The following is a 17,995-nucleotide window of genomic DNA, read 5'->3' as shown; positions in this document are numbered from 1 at the left end:
GCAACTTCTCAGTAAGATTTTACTGCACACATTTGCGATGCATGTGGCATACCAGTGTGATATAGATTATACAGCAGTAAGCCATGGTGTTCAGTAAAACACTTCTAGTCTCATCAGAAGGTAAATTAAATGCACTTGAGAAGCTGAATTCAGGACAAGATTGCAATGCATTAACAAAAAGGCTCTGGAAAAAAACAGACAGACCAAAAAAAACACAAAAAACCCACCCTCCACCTACCAGAACTATTGCTATTACTTTCTAATTTTCAGCACAATCTTTTCAAAAAAATTTTTTTAAGTGCTTGTAATTGCTAAATCTGGAAGATTTGTGGAAATTTCAGTGTGTGCAGTATTTCTGCCAGAACAAACAACTACCAACTGTGGAACTGCTGCTTTCTGGAGAGCAATCTAAGACCAGATTTAAGCATCCTTAGACAAAACAGAAAATCATTTTCTGCACAAGCCTGTTCTAGCTGCAGTGACTGGAAAAAACAATCAGCAGCATTTCTCCAGGAACTGAGCAAATATGAACAGTAGCATCTTAAAGAAATAATAGCATAGTAACATTCATCTAACGTACAGGGCAGATGCTCTAGGTCTATGTAGAGATATCCAGCGATACAACTATGAAAGCATCAGAAATGCAGTAACAACTTTGGCATATAAACAGAACTTGCAACAATAAGGATTTCTGATGCTCTTCTTTACCAGGTAATGCCAACAGAAAAGACTATGAAAGTCCAGAATGATTCTCCAGGTATAAAAGGACTACCAAGCTCAAAAGGACCCAGTACTCAGTCCCAAATTTAATTTTTAGTGCTGCATGCAGCAGAGATTTAAGTAACCCTAGCCAGCTTCCTTCATCAGGAAAACTATTGCTGGAATAGACTTTTAAATTGATATTTATCACTATATTTTTCCAGAACTCATTCAAATTAATTGATTAATAAAGTGAACTCACTAGCAGATTTTGTGGAATTGTCTATCCTTCTAGTTTCCCTGAATATTCATAGGTGATAAGGGGTAACAGTTTCTGCTAACGTGGTTCTACTACTGAGGAATCATCAGTTCCTTTTTTCTTGCTTTAATCCTGTTTCTTCTACTTACGCATTTACCCTTTGTCCTCTGATCATTTTTCCCCTTTTCTTTTCCCTGAAACACTCAAGGATAGGACAGACAAAGCCATAAGGTCATCTGAGAAATATCTTTCTCTAAGCTAAGATCCAGAGGTATCAGAAACTGAGAAAGGGAATTACGGGTCTGACCTGACCAGAACAAAGGGAAAGCAAACAGAAAGTCTACTTGATAATCAGTGAGAAAGTTTCCAATAGGCTTTGGATCAGACCTAGAAAGACACATGGAGCCCTAGAACTTTAAGGATCACTTTAACATCATTCTCAGTCATGAGCTCTAAATTTGCTGTCTATTCACAGGCAAACTCTTTCTGGCCAAACCTGAAGCAACTAAATCTGGAGTTAAGATATGGGGCACAAGAAAGCTCTTCGGTTGCAGTGTATTTGGACCACGTGTCCAAGGCTGGTAACTTTGTGCTCTTTACCTTAGGTGACACATAGCAATACACTTTTTTAGGTTTCTTCACTTTCTCAGGAGTTTGGCTGTCAGAGGGAGAATCTTCATCCTCATCCTCAGTTGCAGTAGAAGGACGGCGCTGGGAGGAGCTCAGGTGTGTGGGTGGGAGGTGCCATTGAGTGTTGGTATAACTAGAAGCATTGTAAAGGTAGGCTTCAAAGTAAATACTGACACCAGAGGTGGACACATTGCGTTCTACAATGTTCTTTTCATTCTCTGTAGGAAATGGATATAGAAAAGTTGTGTAAAGCTTAATGCAACCAAGAAGCAAAAAGCAAAGAAACTGCAGAAGAACACTAAATTTGATTTAAAAAAGACTACATATCCAAAGGAAAACCTGGTCAAGTGAATCTCTAAAGAGAACCCAGGAGTGGGAATGCAGAGATTTCAAGACACTAGTTTCTCTGTCCTGGCTTCAGAAAGTAGATGGTTCAAGAAGAAAGAAAGAAGGCATACAGATTACCTCCCTCTCTCAGAACACTAGCCTGAAGCCATAGCTGTATAACAGCCATATAGGATTTTGACACACTCCTTGAGAAACTGGGAATCACAAAATCGTAAAAAGGAATATAGCTTTCAGTGTTCTTCATCCATATAGCTTCATATACAATACACAGTTGGCTCACTTACTCTATGGCTCTGATACCAAGCGCTAGTGAGCAATGAAAATTACTTGTCTCAGAGGTAAATCCCTCAAGATAAAGGAAGAAACACATGTGGCTCGTATGTGCTAAGGGAACGGAGCACATCAGCCTTCAGAGAACTCCCCTGTCAGCAACAAATTCATCTAAATTAGCTTACTTGAATGAACAGACATTCTTTGAGCAATTAAGCATAGCTAGCATGCAGCAAAGCCAAACTTAGCTCTGCTGCATGAGTGTGCATAGCATCCTGCAAGAGGGCACTTGGAGAATGAATACTGAGCAGCTCTTGACTCACCACTTAGGACAATGATGTCAAAATCACCATTGCTTATGGGCTGGTTCTGGTAGGAGATGCAGGCATGGAAACATCCCCTACGGTGCAAGGTGAGTCGCAAGAACACTTGGCAAGTTTGCCGATTGGACACCACAGACTTCTCAAACAAAACATCAGAGCTCTCATCTTCTTCCTGAGGACCCAGCTAAACAGAAAACACATTAGTAGAGGGGGCAGTCTTCTCTAGCCCACCTGAAGGCAAGCAGCAAGAGATGAGGTCCCACTTACCTCATGGATTGAGAGGCTGTAATTGTGCTCATCTATCAGGGACACAGAATTGCTGGTGGGATTGTCATACTCATCTCTTGGAACAATCTGCAGGGTGTGCTGCTGCCCACAGGTCAGCACCAGAGTGGAGAAATGGCAGACAATTTTGGTTTTGGAGGGAACAACCATCCCTGAAGCAGACAAAAACAGTTTACAGTCAAACGCAGTCCCAGGTGCAGCTACAAAGAAGAACGGAAAAGCAAATAGGTGCACAATCCCCTTTAAAATGGGTAAGAATCTCAAGATATTCTATGCCCTTGCATACTAAAAAACAAAGTACCTGAGCACTGAAATGCACACTGTGGTGTGCAGGATTTGCCTTGGGTCAGACACTTAATACCAATAAAGTGAATCCAGTTACTACCTCTGAAGAATGCTCTTTCCTCCAATCTAACCATCAGTTTGGGATCTTGGTCCCACTGCTGGTACACAAAGTACAAGTCTGCTGACATCCAACAGAACCTGCAAATTCAGTGTATCACACAAAATTTATCCCAAAGGTTATCTGAGTAGAATCTGACCTTCCTCTTTCCAAAGGGGTATCTTAGCAAGCTTTGCATCCATTCACAATGCAATTTAGTGGAGGTACTTTTAGTGAACATGTACATGAAATACAAAAGATGATGATCAGGTCAAATGAAGTAAAAATAGAAGGAAATGAATTCAAAATGGATATAAAGGAAACCTTTTCAAGACACGTATACTCTACAGAAGTGTATAATCCAAGCTATCAACGGCTTCAGAGGCTCAAAGGAACATAGTAGGGTATTCAAAGAAGATAACAGTCTAATCAAAACAAGCATTTTAATTCAACATATGAATAACTCGATACTTTCACAAAAGACATTCTCTGACTACTAGATGTATCGTGAAGAACTTAATACAAAAGGGAGAGTGCAACAAATGGTTAGGGAGTTTAAGAAACACGATTTATGCTGTAAGGCAGTTTCTATTTTGCCATGTGTTGGTAATCACAAGAATGTTTTAACCATGAGTCTATTGCTGGGAATTACACATGGAAAGAGGAAAATGGTGAAGGGTAACCCCTTCCCTGCCACCTACCTATTTTAGCTGGAAAAAACATATGCCTAACTGCCTCCCATACCTCCAAATCTACATTGAATCATTACATGGCCACCTAGACCTTACCTGGCTGAAACACCTTGTAGTAGGGGCTGTAGGCCACATTCAAGCCACCGAGTTTTATAGTGATCTCATATCTCCCAGCCCTGCGCACAGTGAAGGCCACTTTCACCACATTGGAATTAGGCTCCTGAAGAACTTCCTGGGTTACAGGAATATCAATTGCTAGCTCCACATGGCAGATGTGAACTCGCAGCCCCACAGGCCGGTGAGCAGGGAAGGGCTGCCCATTCTTATAGAATAACTGCATGGGAAATGGAGAAGTCCAAATCAGCACAAATATGCAGTGCACAAGGGAGAGAAACCAAGTTGCCTTGCAACAAAAAAGCAAAAAGGGCAAGAACCTGGGCTCAGCACAGGAAAAAGAGAAAAAGAACAGCCAGCTCTGTCACACAGGCTGTGTTCTCCCAAGTGAACAGAGCACAAGTGGGCGTTGAACAACCTTGTTCTCTTCTGTGCTGGGGTTCAAATGAGTGACCCGAAAAGAACATGCCTCTAGGCATTTCTTCTCTGCACTGTAAGTGCTTATCAAAACAGAAACCAATAGAACCCACTACCAAAAGGAGAAAAAGTAAAGCCATATTCTTACAGACAGACAAGTAGGTCTTGTCCCTTTGTACCCAGCAAAGCTCTGTAGAAACTCTCACCAATTTATTATAGAAAATGGTGTGCAGGAGACAATGACCTAAGGAGATGACCCAGTCTATGCTGTAAGAAGCAGCAGCATGAAAACAATGTGTTAGACACAATCACAGTCAGCTGAACTACAGAACTGATCTGACAAATAACTTGGGGAGGAATCACACCTCAACCAGTACCTCCCTGCAAGGAAAAAATTATACCGCGAAGCCCTAAGTGCATAGCCCTTCAGCTGGCAGCCTGTGGACCAGATCCTGCTTCCCATCAGCAAATGGCCTGCAGACAGTCAGCAAAAACTGCTACTATTCCCTGCTCCTAAATAAGAGAGGACATAGGGACGGAAGTAGCATGTACTTTGATTCACAGGGAGAGTAACCAGATCATGCAACAGCTACTGTTGATGAATAAAGGACTGAGCAAATGGGAGACAAGCACGGAGTGGATGGGCAGATTTTTCAGGTTCCCAAGAGTGAGAGTCAGTGAGTGGAAGGAATAAATTCAAATAGCAGGAACAGATTTAGTCCCTTTCCCCTCAGCTCTTTTTCACTGCCTGCTATGGGGTCAGAACTCCTCCTCACTCACATTGAGCCAAAGGGTCTTCCTCATCTTTTCAACAGGGATGGGTATGACAACTTAGCCAAACTTTCCTTCTTACTTAGGTACCCTTCTGAGTGGGGTAGGTGGAAGAAAAAAGCACATGAACCCAGCAAAACCCGTTCAGACTTTTGCCACATAGCTCCAAACGCTCAGCATTCAGACTCCTCATCCATCTCACTTGTATGCCTGTCCCATTCCCCTAGACATGGCCTTTTGGGATTTGGGGAGCAGAGGTCCTTGACCGGCTTTTTCATATCGCGCAGAATAATGCTCAGAGTTATGGAGGCACTCTTTTCTGATGGGGAGGGAGGGTCCATCAGGCTTTGCAGTTCTTGGGTTGGTAAAATGCCCGCTCCCAGGCTCCCAACTTCGGCTCCACAACAAAAAGACAGCAACAACTCTGTTGAAGGCAAGGCCTGGCCACCTCACTTCCCAGCCAACAAAACAGCAGATAGGACAACCCTGGCCCCCTCTGGCTCTTCAGACGATTCTAAAGTGACAGAGATAAGATTTTAAAGGAGTGCAAATCTCAGGTGCACTCACAGAATTCTGCAACACACTTAGATGAGGCAGAAGACACCAAAAAGATAGCTTTCCTGCTCCTAGGTTACATCCAGCTTGACCCCAGTGCAAACTATTTGAAGAACCTATCCCTAAGGCAGACCTCTGTTCTACCCCCAAAGCTGTGTGGAAACAGAAACATTCCCTTACATGCACTCGGAAGGCCATGCTATGGCCCACCTCATAGGGGTCCTTCCAATCCCAGGAGATTTTGCAGGACCGGGGGTCCAGGTAGTTGCCTCGCACGTAGTCATAAATAGTTCGCTCCCCTCGACGTTCCCGGTCCTCATGCTGAAGGAAGCTGACTATACGTGCGGCAAGCTCAAAGAGGAACTTAATGGTGAAGAAGAAGGCTACCACAGATACTGTGATCCCACCTGCAGCAAGAAGAGAACAGAGGGTGGTTACAGCAGCATGGCTGAGTCAGGCACCAAGGTCCCCTCTGCATCAGCCCAAGATATCTTTCATTAACGACATTCTACTCAATCACAAATTAAAGGTTTAATGCAGAAACTACTGAGTGAACATTTATGATGTGTGTTATGCTAAAAGTTAGGTTAGAGGATAACAAAAGTCCCTTAAAATGCTGGAAATAACTGCAAGTTGAGGAAAAACAAGTAAAGGTGGTACAGAATCTCAGGTATGGCCAGTATACATCCCAACATAAGCGTCAGTTCTGAGTCACAAACTAGAACTACAGAGATTCTCTCAAGAAAAACAGATGACCACACAACCCCTACACATCGCATTAAAGCTGGATTAAGAAGCATCATGGAGGCAACAACCCTGCACTAGTTCTCAAAAGAAAAAGTAAGGGAATGGTTCAAGAGTGAGGTCAATGGAAGGAGTCTGGGAACAAAAAGAATGGTGGACAGGCAAGTCTGCCAGGTGGGGGCACAGTGTGGGAAGACAATAACCTCATGTTTGTTATGTACACTCTAAACTAACGTGAAAGCAGAAGCTTTCAAGAAACCCCTCTGAAGCCTATGGAGAGGCCCACATAGTGGCAGCCTTTCCTTCACTTACCAATAACGTAAAACATCAGGTCCCTTCGGTGAGACACACAGCCGAGGATCAGAGCTGCATCTAGAACACAAAATAGGCCAAGTCCAGTCCAATGACTCTTCCTCAGACAAATTGGCCTAAACTTAATCCATGATTCCTCAGACAAATGCCTAGGCCTTGCAACACCAGAAGTCTGATGCAAATTCCTCACCACCTGCCCCACTTGAAGTGTCTCAGCCTCTCCAAGAACAGCCCTAAAGCATTATTCCATAAGGTTATGAAACATGTGAAGAACTCGGCATGCTACAAAGAACAATTCTCTCATCATCATGTATTCTTTTTCAGATTCAGCGGTCTGAAAGAAGGATGATACATTATCAGTTGAAACCAGTAAGAGTGCACTCTGGGTACTGCAAAAAGCAGCTACTTGTTGCAGGATCACTGACTGCAATAGCAGCAGCTGGAAGCCACTCATTCAAACTTTTACACCTACAGGATGGAAGTCAAAGACCGCATCTAGTCTACCATGAAGGCAAATCACAGATAGCCACCACCAAACAGAAAGAAACTGACCCTCAACCAGCAAGCTTAGAAAAAAAGCTACAGAATAAAAGGGCTATGGATAAGACCACTCCTATTTGTTCAAACCAAAAAAATCCTTTTAGGGCAGGGCTGAATATATTTTCCCCTCTAAGTCTACTATAGGAAGTTTGAATGCAACCAGAAAATGGTCCTCCTATATTTTCCTACTCACTTATGCAATGTGGAAACTGTCCACATCTGCAATTCTAAAAGTCTGCACCCAGCCCTCAGAAACTCAAGAGGCCATGGAAAAGTGCACTGATCAAAGCACAAGCTAAAACCTTTTTCTGGTATGCTATTAAAATTACAGCAATTCTTAGAGACACCAGTCTAGAATTAAGTTCTCACTCAGGGGACTGTTAAACAAACATGTAGTAAAAAGACTACACCCATGACAACATGCTGTTTGGTTGATCAGACATAGCTGACAGATGAAAGAAGAGCAGCAGCAGTGAGGAACATGTGTGACAATCAGAGAAACAATTTGGCATACTCTCATGCATACAATATAACTGACCACTTCACCGTTCACTTAGTGAGAAGCTACATTGGGCATTCAAGCTGCTTTTTCTTTTCTTTTTTTAATAAACACAAATGGAGAGTTATTCATCAGTTATCTCAACATCAGCAGCAGACACCAGCATGCAGAAAGCTTAAGCTAGGCATTTTCCTCCCAACAATGGCTATCACTTTCCAGCCCAGCAAATCCCCTTCACTGGCCTCCAGTGACAGTTGCACATCTTCCATTTCTCTGACCAAAGAGCAATCACATACCTTCTTTATACAAGTGCCCATGTTCTAAAATCCAAAAGGGGGGTACCCATTCTTCAGCATCCTTCCCATTTGTGCCCAGCACTTGGGCAAATGTCAGCAAGAAGAGGCTATGGAGAAGTTCATCACAGATAGAGAGACTCCTGGAACTTGCATCACAGAGTCACTGCTGAAAGGTGAGGACCTGAGCACAGCAATTTCTCCCTCTTTGTTGAAAAGGGCTGCCCTGCCTTTTCATGCTCCCTGAAACCTGCTGTTTGCTGGCTTTCCTGGAAAAGGAAGAAAAGGAGACACTAGTTGGACCTCTCCATTGCTGAGGAGAAATCTAGCAAGTAGAAACATGCAAGAGGTGTAAAATGCAAGAGTCTTCATTACCAGATGTCAAAGCCACAGAAGAGGTGCTGTAAAGGTATCAAAATGTCATGAAGTGCTTGGCTTCACCCCAAACTCCATATGCCACAATCTCACTTCATTATATGGCCCCCTGAAACAGGCAGGTTCAAGATGGAACAAAATACATCCGGCCTACATAGGTTCAGCAGGCGGATGGGTTCCACAGAATGCACAAGTACCTGCATGCTCTTTAAGAGAAGTGCTAAGGGTCAGGTACTGCTTGAAGCCTTCACACCCCACAAAAAACCATGTACTACCCCTAGCTAATTTTGCTCAGGTCTAGAGGGCTATTTACAATTAAGAATGATAAATCTTCAAAAGTTCTTGGACCCCAAAGCAGATGGGACAGATTTTTGCTGCTGATGGTATTCAAGAAACAGGTATCCTCATAAGGCATTTCAGTTTCAGAAGCACTATCGACTAAATTACAGTTTACCGCCAAGACTAAGACAAAAATCTAACAGCAAGGATTAATGCAGCCCACAAAAAACAGGACATATGCCAGACACAAGCCACAGAGCCTACCCAGTCTGTATGTATTCATTCAGAACACAGATCATATAAAGGAGTGAGAACAAAATTAACAGCAGGCGAAGGCTCACCACAGCGGCTTTCTGTAAAGAGAACCACCACTTCTGGGAAAGTAAGTGATGTGTTCTGCTTGACTGACATGCCACAGCACCATCTGCCACTTCCTCCTTACTGCTCCATCACCTGCCTTCCCCTTTGGAAGATGTCTTTCATTTCTCTCCATCTCATTAATCACACAGAGCCTGCTGCCTTTGCACACTTCCTCTCAGACACTAAGCTTTCTAGCTCATATGAAAGCCAACAGGCAAGTCTATGCAGAGTTCTTCAACCGTGCTGCAGAAGAAGCCAGATTCCTGCTGTCTTTTCCTCCCTCACAGCTCAAGGAAAATCCCACCCACTCTGCAATTTTCTTCCTACCTCTGGTTGAGCAAATGGTGTTCAGTCCCCAGGGCGCAAGTTCTCATTTTCTTCCTAGATGAAGCTTCAGGTTTCTAAACTCTTTTCTCTCTGTATTAAGAATCACAGATCTATCAATTTCCTTGAAATATTAGTTCTTTCACAGTATGTATCCAAGATGTCATCGAAAAGTGCACAAGAGTTATTTACCTGTGCTACAAACACCTGTTTGAAACTATTCTCTGACTTGCCTTTCTGTGAAAGATGTGCACCTCTTCCCCGCACAGATGAGAAATTTCACAGAATTTTACCACTGTTTGGGAATCTGCAAGACCCCCTTCCAGCATCTTACAGAACCAGCCTCTTCATGTCACTGAACAGACATCAACAAAAAAATTGGTCCATCTACTAAAAATATTTCTGCTTCAGTCCATAACTTCCTCCCTTCTTCTATAAAACATACCACAAACCACAGTCTCTCTTAAGATAGGATAAAAGAGAAAGACCCACAGTTTCAACTATACAGCCTTTGAAGCCAATACAAACCTGAGTCACTTGCCCTGGGTTACAGAATTTCAGAACTAATTCCCTGCATCCAACAAGCCATCTCCCTCAATCAGCACAGCAACTTATTCCATTATCTCTGCGTGCTATGGTAGGCAAGGAGCCAAGTCAGGTGGCCCATGGAAATTAAGTGACTGTCATACATACAATCAGCTTCCTTCTAGCATGTACGCTGGCATCAGCTTCAAGGGTGCTTTTGCAGCTGGGATATGCTGGGGCAAAATTCCTAATTACAAGTAGCTGCTTGGTATCCAAGATATGTTGTCATTCCCTTACCAGGATGAAGATCTAAATTAAAATAGTATCCGTACTAAGAACCACCAGCTAACAACCTGGGAAACTAATTCTGAACAGCAGCAGTATAAGATGCCATCATAGCTGGACAGAAAAATATGCTAAGTTGTCCTACAGGTCTTCGTGTTCTTGATCCAAAGACACAGCAAGTGATGGTCTCCTGCCACCTGCAGGGAAAACAGGGATTTGGAAAGCTTCCTCTTGGTTTATCTCAAGAAGCAGTACCTGCATAATTGGGATAGACAGCATGGAATCATAAAATAAACTGTATTTCTGCCATAACGTCTCTCAGGTCAGCAAGAAAAACAAGGCCAGCAGTGGGAATAAGTTTTGCTCATATTATGGCTGCTGTGAAGCCAGAGGAACAGAAGGTAAAGCTCCAGAAAGAAGCCCAAGCCTAACTAGACCTAAAAAGCAGCATAACACAGCAATGGTACACTCATGTGGCTACAGTTGCAGAGCCGTTGGGGCCTTACTATACTGAACAGATTTAGTAAGGCCCTAGAAAATCTTTTGTGCCTGTAGTTTTATTGGGATGAATATTAACTTTTTCTCTCCCTTGAGAGGTTCCAAAATTAAGAAGATGGGTTTAAATCCTTTTTGCAGTTTGCCACCACCTTGTAACAAAAGAGATGAGACAACTCTTCATCTCTGAACAGAATACCCTCTCTATACATGTAGAGAAACATCCATTACCAATGGCCACAGACAAAAAAAAAAAACAACAAAAAAACCCACAACCCACAAAATACTCCTTTAAGTGAAAAGGCCCAGTAATTTATTTTCCTCACATAAGTCAAACATGCATAAAAGGACAAACAGAAATGCCCACAGGAACCTAACTTTCAAATACACCCACAGAAGCCTGAGGAGTCAGCTCAAAGAGCACTGGGCAGACTCCAATATCAGCTGTCAAGGACAAAAGTCACATCAATGGCCAAGGTCCGTATGAACAGATCTGTCTTTCTCTCTTCAGGGCTGGAATCTGTCATATCCATTCACATACAGTCCCAATATAATACCAGTAACAGGAAAAAGAGACCATCACCAAGATCCTAAGTCAAAGACTCTTCATCTAGCTGAACAACCTTTGAGGGCTGTGAGTGCCTCCTCTCCCCAAACATAGCAAGCCAGCCGGATGCCAGCTTTCAAGTCAGGCTCTTTCACTTCTTATCCTGACACCGAATCAGCTTCCCAAGCCAGAGCAATGTTTAGCCGCTTGGTGCTCTACACACCGCTGGGGGAGAGCGGAGTGCTCCCTCGATCATCACTTTTTTCACCAGAACCATTTAGGTCACCTTGGCAGCACCAGCAGAGCTCCACCAACTGCATTTCCTCACCCAACAGTTAAGTTCAGTACTATCTTCCAGATGGTGAGTTCAGCCCTGCCGTTTCCTTAATGCACTCAGTTCTCCTTGCAGTCCGATTTTCTTCCTCAGCCATAGTTCTGCTGAGGATAGTACTTCAGGGAGAAACTTCCAGGTTGTGTTGTTGCTTTTTCTGACCAGGAAGACAGACAAAACTAGGCTGCATCTGAAAGACACCAACAGCTGCATGTTCTCACTAATCCCAGAAACCTGCACAAGAAAGATACCACAGTGAGACCCTTCCCTGCACAGGGCACTAAAAACAAGAGCCAAAGCCTAGTCCAAGAACGATAAGAATACAAGCAGAACACATATTTCAGGTCGCATTATGCCATTATTGCTGCAGAAAGCACAGCTGAAGTTATGCTCATTCGTTAGATTGCAGGTCATGAGCATTCATAAGTACGGATAATGACAACGTACTGCTTTTTATGAAAAAGCTGATCAGCTAGAGCCAAGGTCCTGCAAATCCAGGAATACAATAATTCTTCAGAAACATGCTAGCCAGACAAGCAGAAGAAAGGAGACAAAAGGCCGCCCTAACCTCCCAGCTCTGTGAAAAGAGAAAAGAGAGTGGCAGTGAGGGCAACTGGTAGGGTGTGCTCTCTCTTTCTCCAACCCACACCAGCTGAACATGACATGTCAGGGCCACGAAACCCTGTCTCCTTTTTACAGAAAAAAGTAACACTTGACGCAGTTGCAGAATCAGACTTTGCACCCCCAACCGACTTAACATCTTATCAAAATATATGACAACACTATCCAAAGCAGCCTACCAAACTGAACAGAAAACCGGAGGTTTCTGCAGTTTTCAATGAAGGATGAAAAAGCCAGCCTTCCAAGTTCACAGGTGCAGTCGGGACCTAAAGAGGTGCCTACCACCAAATGCTGCTAGATTTCCTTTTCCTCCTTTGTTTCCCTTGGGTGCCTCTGAGTGAGGCCGCTAACCTCGGCCTGCCCCGAAGCCCTGAAGGTGGCAGGGCAGCGAGCGAGGCCGCAGGGAGCAGGCAGCCGGCCGGCGGGGCGCTGACCCCCGGGGGCCTCCGGGGCGCGGAGCTCTCCCGCGCCCGGGGAGAACCGCGGTCGCTGACCGAACGCCCGCCGGGCTGCGCCGCGCCGCGCACCCGTACGCGGAGAGCACCGGCGGCCCCGCCGCCCCGGCCGAGCCCGCCCCGGCGCGGCGGGACGGGAGGGGAGGGAAGCGCCCGCCCCGCCTCAGCCCCCCCGGGGCGGCCGGCACCCCCGGGACCCAGCAGGCCGGCCCCACGCGGCGCCGCAGGCAGCGGCCGAGGCGGCACCCAGCGGCTCGCGAGGCCCCCCAGGCCGGGGCGGGGCCGCCGCCCGCCCGGTGCCCCACGGGGCCGGGGCGCCGGGGGTACCGCAGGGGAAGGACGGGCCGCGGCTCCCTCAGCCCCGCCGTAGCGGAGGGCGGGCGGGCGGGCGCGCGGCGGGACCCCCCACCCCAGGGCGCAGAGAGGGCGGACGGCGCCGTTACCGGAGCTCCGGGCGGCAGCCGCGGCGTCGGGCCCGCTGCTGCGCGCGACCGGCGCGGGCTCCCGCTGCCCCGGGCTCCCACTGCCCCGTGCCGGGAGCCGGAAGTGACACCACCAGCGGGCCTCCCTGGCGGGGCGCGGTGACGTGAGGCGGAAGTGGCGGCGGCAGCAGCGCGGTGGCGGCGGGATGGTGAGTCGGGGCCGGGGCCGGGGCCGGGGCCGGGGGGAGTGGAGTGGAGCCGAGCCTCCACCGCGCCTCCCCGCTCACGGCGGCTTCGTCTCTTTCAGGGGAAGCAGAAGAAGGCGCGGAAGTACGCGGTGATGAAGCGCATGATCAGTCTCCGGGACCAGCGCATGTGAGTGTGGCGGGCGGGCGCGGCCGGCGCGTCCCGGTGTCCCGGGGCTGGGGGGCAGGGCAGGCCTCGCCTCGCCTCACCTCTGCCCGCCGCTCGGCGCCCTCCCCCCGGCGTCGCCCCCAGGAGTGCCTGTGCTCCCTTGCAGCAACGCGAAGGACCGCGCGAAAGCCCGAGTGAAGAAGAAGGAGGATCCCAGCGCCATCAAGGAGCGGGAGGTGTAAGTGTCCGGGCCGCTGTGGGGCCGGGGAGGCGGGGAAGGGCCCCGCCGCGGGTTGTGATTCGGGGCATTTCCGAGCAAACCTGCCAGAGCTGTTCTGAAAACGTGGTTGATACGGAGCGGGAAATGCTGCCCTAGGCCAAGGGAGCGGGCGCAGGAGGCAGCGGGAGGCCTGATGAGTTGCTCTCCCAGGCTGCCTTGGTGTGCGTGCCCTTGTTTGCCTTCTTTCAATCTGTGCGCGTTGCAGGAACTGATATGTTGTTAACCGCCATTAACTGATACAAATTCTTTGCCTTTTCTAACAGCCCCCAGCATCCCTCGTGTTTGTTCTTCCAATATAACACACAGCTGGGCCCCCCTTATCACATCCTGGTTGATACTAACTTCATCAACTTCTCCATCAAAGCCAAGCTGGACCTAGTGCAGTCAATGATGGACTGCCTCTATGCCAAGTGTGAGTATCTGCATCAGTCACAGGTTCTTCCGGACCATGTAGTGCCACAGATCTTTGCTAATTACAGAGCTCACTTCTTTTGTCCCTTGTTAGCCCTAAAGCTGTCTCTGGTTTCAGTCAAAAAATAGTCTTAAGTACTAATCTCACAAAGTTAAGCTTTAATAACTTAAAAATCTAAAACTATCATTGCATGCTCAACTACTCCGTGGCTTTACATTTCATCACTTTGCATCCTTATCAGTTCTTACAAGTTTAAAATTGTAGCCAATATGGTATAGAGTTCTGTGACAGTTAACTGCCTCTGGGCATGTGAGCAATGCTGTAGAGGTCTATAAAGGGATACTACTTGGTTCTAATACAGGCTTTTAATGCTTTTCGCATATAGGTATTCCATGTATCACAGATTGTGTAATGGCTGAAATTGAGAAGTTAGGACAGAGGTATCGTGTGGCACTAAGGTAGGTGCAAGGCGTTCGTCTCTTTTGGTAGAAGTTACTGTTTTAGTATGAAGAAGCAAAAAGGACTTTTCTATGACAGTGCTTTCACACTAGAGGATTTGTAGGTTGTCCCAGAGCCCCTAACTTGTTTTTTTTCCCCTGGCTGTATGAAATCAGTACTAAAACCTAAGTTTGAAACAGTTTTTCAAAACTAAATGCTAGGTAAAAGTGCACACCATTGATATGTAAATCTTTTTTTTTCCTAAGCCTTTCAAAGTAACACTTACCTGCACTCTCTCCAAAGAAGGCTTTTTTTTCTTTTTTCTTTTTTTTTTTTTAAGATAACTTATAAAATTACAGAAAGTCTTTTGGAACCTTTCATTTATGCCTCATATTATTCCTGTAGTAGTAGGCAACAGCTACTGATAATTTAGAACCAGGTTATTCTGTGATCTGTACAAAACTAGTCCAATGTAGCTTGTGCTCTCCTGGTGTACCAGTCACATGTATTCTTCTTAACTTTTTATTTTGAGCTGTTGTGTGGTATAGTATCAAAGCGCAGCTCCTTAGTAGCTTTCATGTTCCACTTCAGAGAGGAGGTGAAGTATCCCTATAGATATAGTCTGAAAGATCAGGTACTAGAAGATATTCTAGATCTCACCATGGATAACTTGTTTCAAATGACTTTTCTCTGTTAGGCAAGAGCCTAACGTTGTGGAGATCTTGAACCTAGCTAACAAGAAATACATAACTCCTACCTAATAATTAGTCAGACAATTTGCATTCTTTTTTTTTTTTTGCTCTTCATTTCACCAGGGTGTACTATTTGCTCATCACTTAAGCACTTGTCTTGAGGATTGCATGCTGTATATCTAAAAGGGGTGTTCCTCTTCCTTTATACTATATTATCATACTCTTCTACTGGTCTGATTGCTATGATGCTGCCTTATCTATCCCTACAGAATTGCCAAAGACCCTCGATTTGAACGCCTGCCGTGTATGCACAAAGGGACCTATGCAGATGACTGCTTGGTACAGAGGGTCACTCAGGTACTTCTGTTTCTGACAGTTCCTATGCTGAGCTAACACACTAAAGGTTGCTGAACCCTCCTAGCTACTGATGACTTAAAATTTTCCTGCAAAGAAGTGGTAAAATCTAGTTAAGGGGCAGTTTCAGTCCCTAGTGTGACCTACGGGAGCACAGGCTTGTTGTATTAGAGAGTAGCAAAGAGCATTTAGGGTGGGAAGGGTGGCAGGTGGGAGGGCTGGACAGCCTTTGGATGGTTCTTGGATCCTTTTGATGAGCAGAACGATGTTTCTGATCTGCTGTGGAAATCTGTACCTGGCACCCTGGCATTCTAGCCTAGTAGTGTCATGTGAAAGACTTGTACCCTCGGGTGTAACATGAGCTAAGTGAATAGATGCCTTTGCTCAGCTTTGTCTGCTTTATGCTGCTTCACTGGTATTGAATCTGACTGGCCTCTTTTTTGCAGCACAAATGCTACATAGTGGCCACAGTGGATAAAGAGCTCAAGCGCAGAATACGAAAAATCCCAGGAGTGCCTATAATGTATATTTCCAGGCACAGGTAAGGGATCTTCCACAGGAGGGAACATTGCTTGGTAGAATTGTTGTCAGATAGGACTTTACTGCCATCTTGTTTGAGCTTTCTCTCTTGCATTTTCTCTTTCTATTTCTAGCACACAGTACTGCGATGCAAAGGGTCTAGTGTTTGCCTAAAGTAGAAGTATGTTTGCTACTGGGAAAAGACTGGTTGCAGACCCATGTTTATTGGAATCTCCATGTTCACTTGCTTTTACTTGGAAAACTAGCTTCCTTGAGGCCAGTGTTTCCATGGATTAGTTTTGCTTATCAGCCACATCATCAGGATTATCAGGCAAATACATTGTACAGGCTCCTGAGGAAAAAGTCTTGTTCTGTGCTATTTGGTAGCTTCGTGTACCCTCAGCTAAGAGACTGATTTTGCTTTTTAGCCAAAAATCAGACCAGCTTGGAAGGATGGTGGTGTGTTTGTTACCTCCAGTATTTTAATATTTCTTCTACATGATGTACAACCTAGAAGCTTTACCTTGCAAAGCAACTATGTCAAACTGTTTCACAGTGTGGTGGATAGGGAGAGAAATCAGGATGTGGAGAGAAAAGGGAGAAAGTCTTCAGACAGGATGAGAGGGATACTGGGAGGGAGGCAGTTGTGCTAACAGTGGAGAGCAGAAGTCCAGTAATTTGTAGGCAGGGAGCAGTATGTCAGAACCAAGGAGGTTGATTGCTATAAATATGCAAGGTCTTAACTGATCTGTAACTGGAACGTGGCTTAGAACATTTTTCTCTCAAAACATCTCTGCCCCTATTTGTTGTGCCCATGAATCTATGTTGAATGGCTGAAGTTTTATTCTCCACCATGGTCTGGTATTAAAACTAAAGCCTTAACATTACTTCGTAAGTCAGATCTTATGAAAATACCATTTTTTCTTCTCTGGTGAGTTTCTAAGATGCCTGAGCCTTATGGAGTTTGGTTTGAAGGACAGTGATAACCTTATGAAGTCTTTTCACTTTTCTCAGAAGTAATACTTTTCTCTTCCTGGGGATCTGAGCTGCAGAGAGAAATGGAACAAAACTTCTTGCTAGCAGTTCAGTTTGCCTGCAAGCTTCTTGCTGCTTGGGGAGGGAGGTAATATGGAGTAGGTTGTCTTCACAGGTGTCCCTTCTCTCTGTTGCAGGTACAATATTGAGAGGATGCCAGATGATTATGGAGCTCCTCGATTCTAGCCTGTCCAGGCAAGCTGTCAATGCCAATATAAAGGTCCTTCTGTTTCCAGCTCTCCTGCTGTCTTTTTTGCTGGGACCCTGCTCCTAGGACTATGGGTGACATTGGACTGACTTCATAGCCTTGACCTTCTAAGAAAAAGCCACTTGGAAGCCTCTGCTTTTATTCATCCTTTTCCTGACTGTCCTGAGAAACTCTATTTGGGAGAAAGATAAGAGAAAAGGGGGACTGCAGGGCAAAGAGCATGCCTGAATCCCTCTTCATGTTCATGTTGGGCTGACTGGAAAAAGTCCTCTCAGCATCTTGTATTAAATATTGGCAATGGTCCAACTACAGCTGAGCATGGAATCACAAGTTTTGAAGTTTAATATCTTTATTCCTGCAGCAGGACAAGTATTCCTCTGGCAAACTCCCTCATGTCTGCCCCACAGGCAAACTGGAATCTGTGTTCAGGAGAAAAACAGTTAAGTCTGCACCAGTTGGCATCCCTCCTCTGGACCACTGGACTGAAATATTTTATTTAGAATTGATGGTCTCTTATTCAACTGTACCTCAATACAGTGAGTGAAATTGGA

The 17,995-nt window shown here is 45.4% G+C and overlaps 2 protein-coding genes across 9 annotated transcripts in view; one reads left to right on the top strand and one right to left on the bottom strand.

Moving 5' to 3' along the window:
- Positions 1-13,298, bottom strand: part of AREL1 (apoptosis resistant E3 ubiquitin protein ligase 1) — a 23,902-nt gene extending 10,604 nt beyond the window's left edge. For 2 of the 8 annotated variants that reach the window (XM_026120300.2, XM_026120303.2), the window contains exons 1-8: positions 13,174-13,298; positions 8,137-8,402; positions 6,802-6,861; positions 5,926-6,152; positions 3,985-4,222; positions 2,797-2,966; positions 2,530-2,713; positions 1,559-1,806 (exon numbers count right to left, since the gene is read on the bottom strand). In XM_026120300.2, coding sequence (XP_025976085.1) covers positions 1,559-1,806; positions 2,530-2,713; positions 2,797-2,966; positions 3,985-4,222; positions 5,926-6,152; positions 6,802-6,817 — 1,083 coding nt within the window. In that variant the 5' untranslated portion in view covers positions 6,818-6,861; positions 8,137-8,402; positions 13,174-13,298. Of the gene's footprint in view, positions 1-1,558; positions 1,807-2,529; positions 2,714-2,796; positions 2,967-3,984; positions 4,223-5,925; positions 6,153-6,801; positions 6,862-8,136; positions 8,403-9,474; positions 9,565-11,651; positions 11,889-13,173 lie in introns of those variants that run through there. The other 6 variants (XM_064512320.1, XM_026120301.2, XM_064512319.1 and 3 more) reach the window with 6 other exon arrangements.
- On the top strand, positions 13,225-17,995 carry FCF1 (FCF1 rRNA-processing protein). The gene is made up of 8 exons (XM_026120306.2): positions 13,225-13,361; positions 13,460-13,527; positions 13,673-13,744; positions 14,050-14,198; positions 14,584-14,656; positions 15,598-15,685; positions 16,129-16,223; positions 17,374-17,995. The coding sequence occupies exons 1-8, from the start codon at positions 13,359-13,361 to the stop codon at positions 17,420-17,422; spliced, it is 597 nt and encodes a 198-aa protein (XP_025976091.1). The 5' UTR covers positions 13,225-13,358; the 3' UTR covers positions 17,423-17,995.

This window comes from Dromaius novaehollandiae, chromosome 5, assembly GCF_036370855.1.
Source record: "Dromaius novaehollandiae isolate bDroNov1 chromosome 5, bDroNov1.hap1, whole genome shotgun sequence".
Classification (NCBI taxonomy): Eukaryota; Metazoa; Chordata; class Aves; order Casuariiformes; family Dromaiidae; genus Dromaius; species Dromaius novaehollandiae.
The sequence above is the reverse complement of the archived record's forward strand: the minus strand, read 5'-3'. Positions and strand labels throughout refer to the sequence as shown.

Bases quoted from the DNA above. Each gene is read 5' to 3' on its own strand.
- FCF1 (XM_026120306.2), top strand. The intron at 14,657-15,597 runs GTAGGTGCAAGG...CTATCCCTACAG, and splicing joins AGGTATCGTGTGGCACTAAG to AATTGCCAAAGACCCTCGAT. The intron at 15,686-16,128 runs GTACTTCTGTTT...TCTTTTTTGCAG, and splicing joins TGGTACAGAGGGTCACTCAG to CACAAATGCTACATAGTGGC.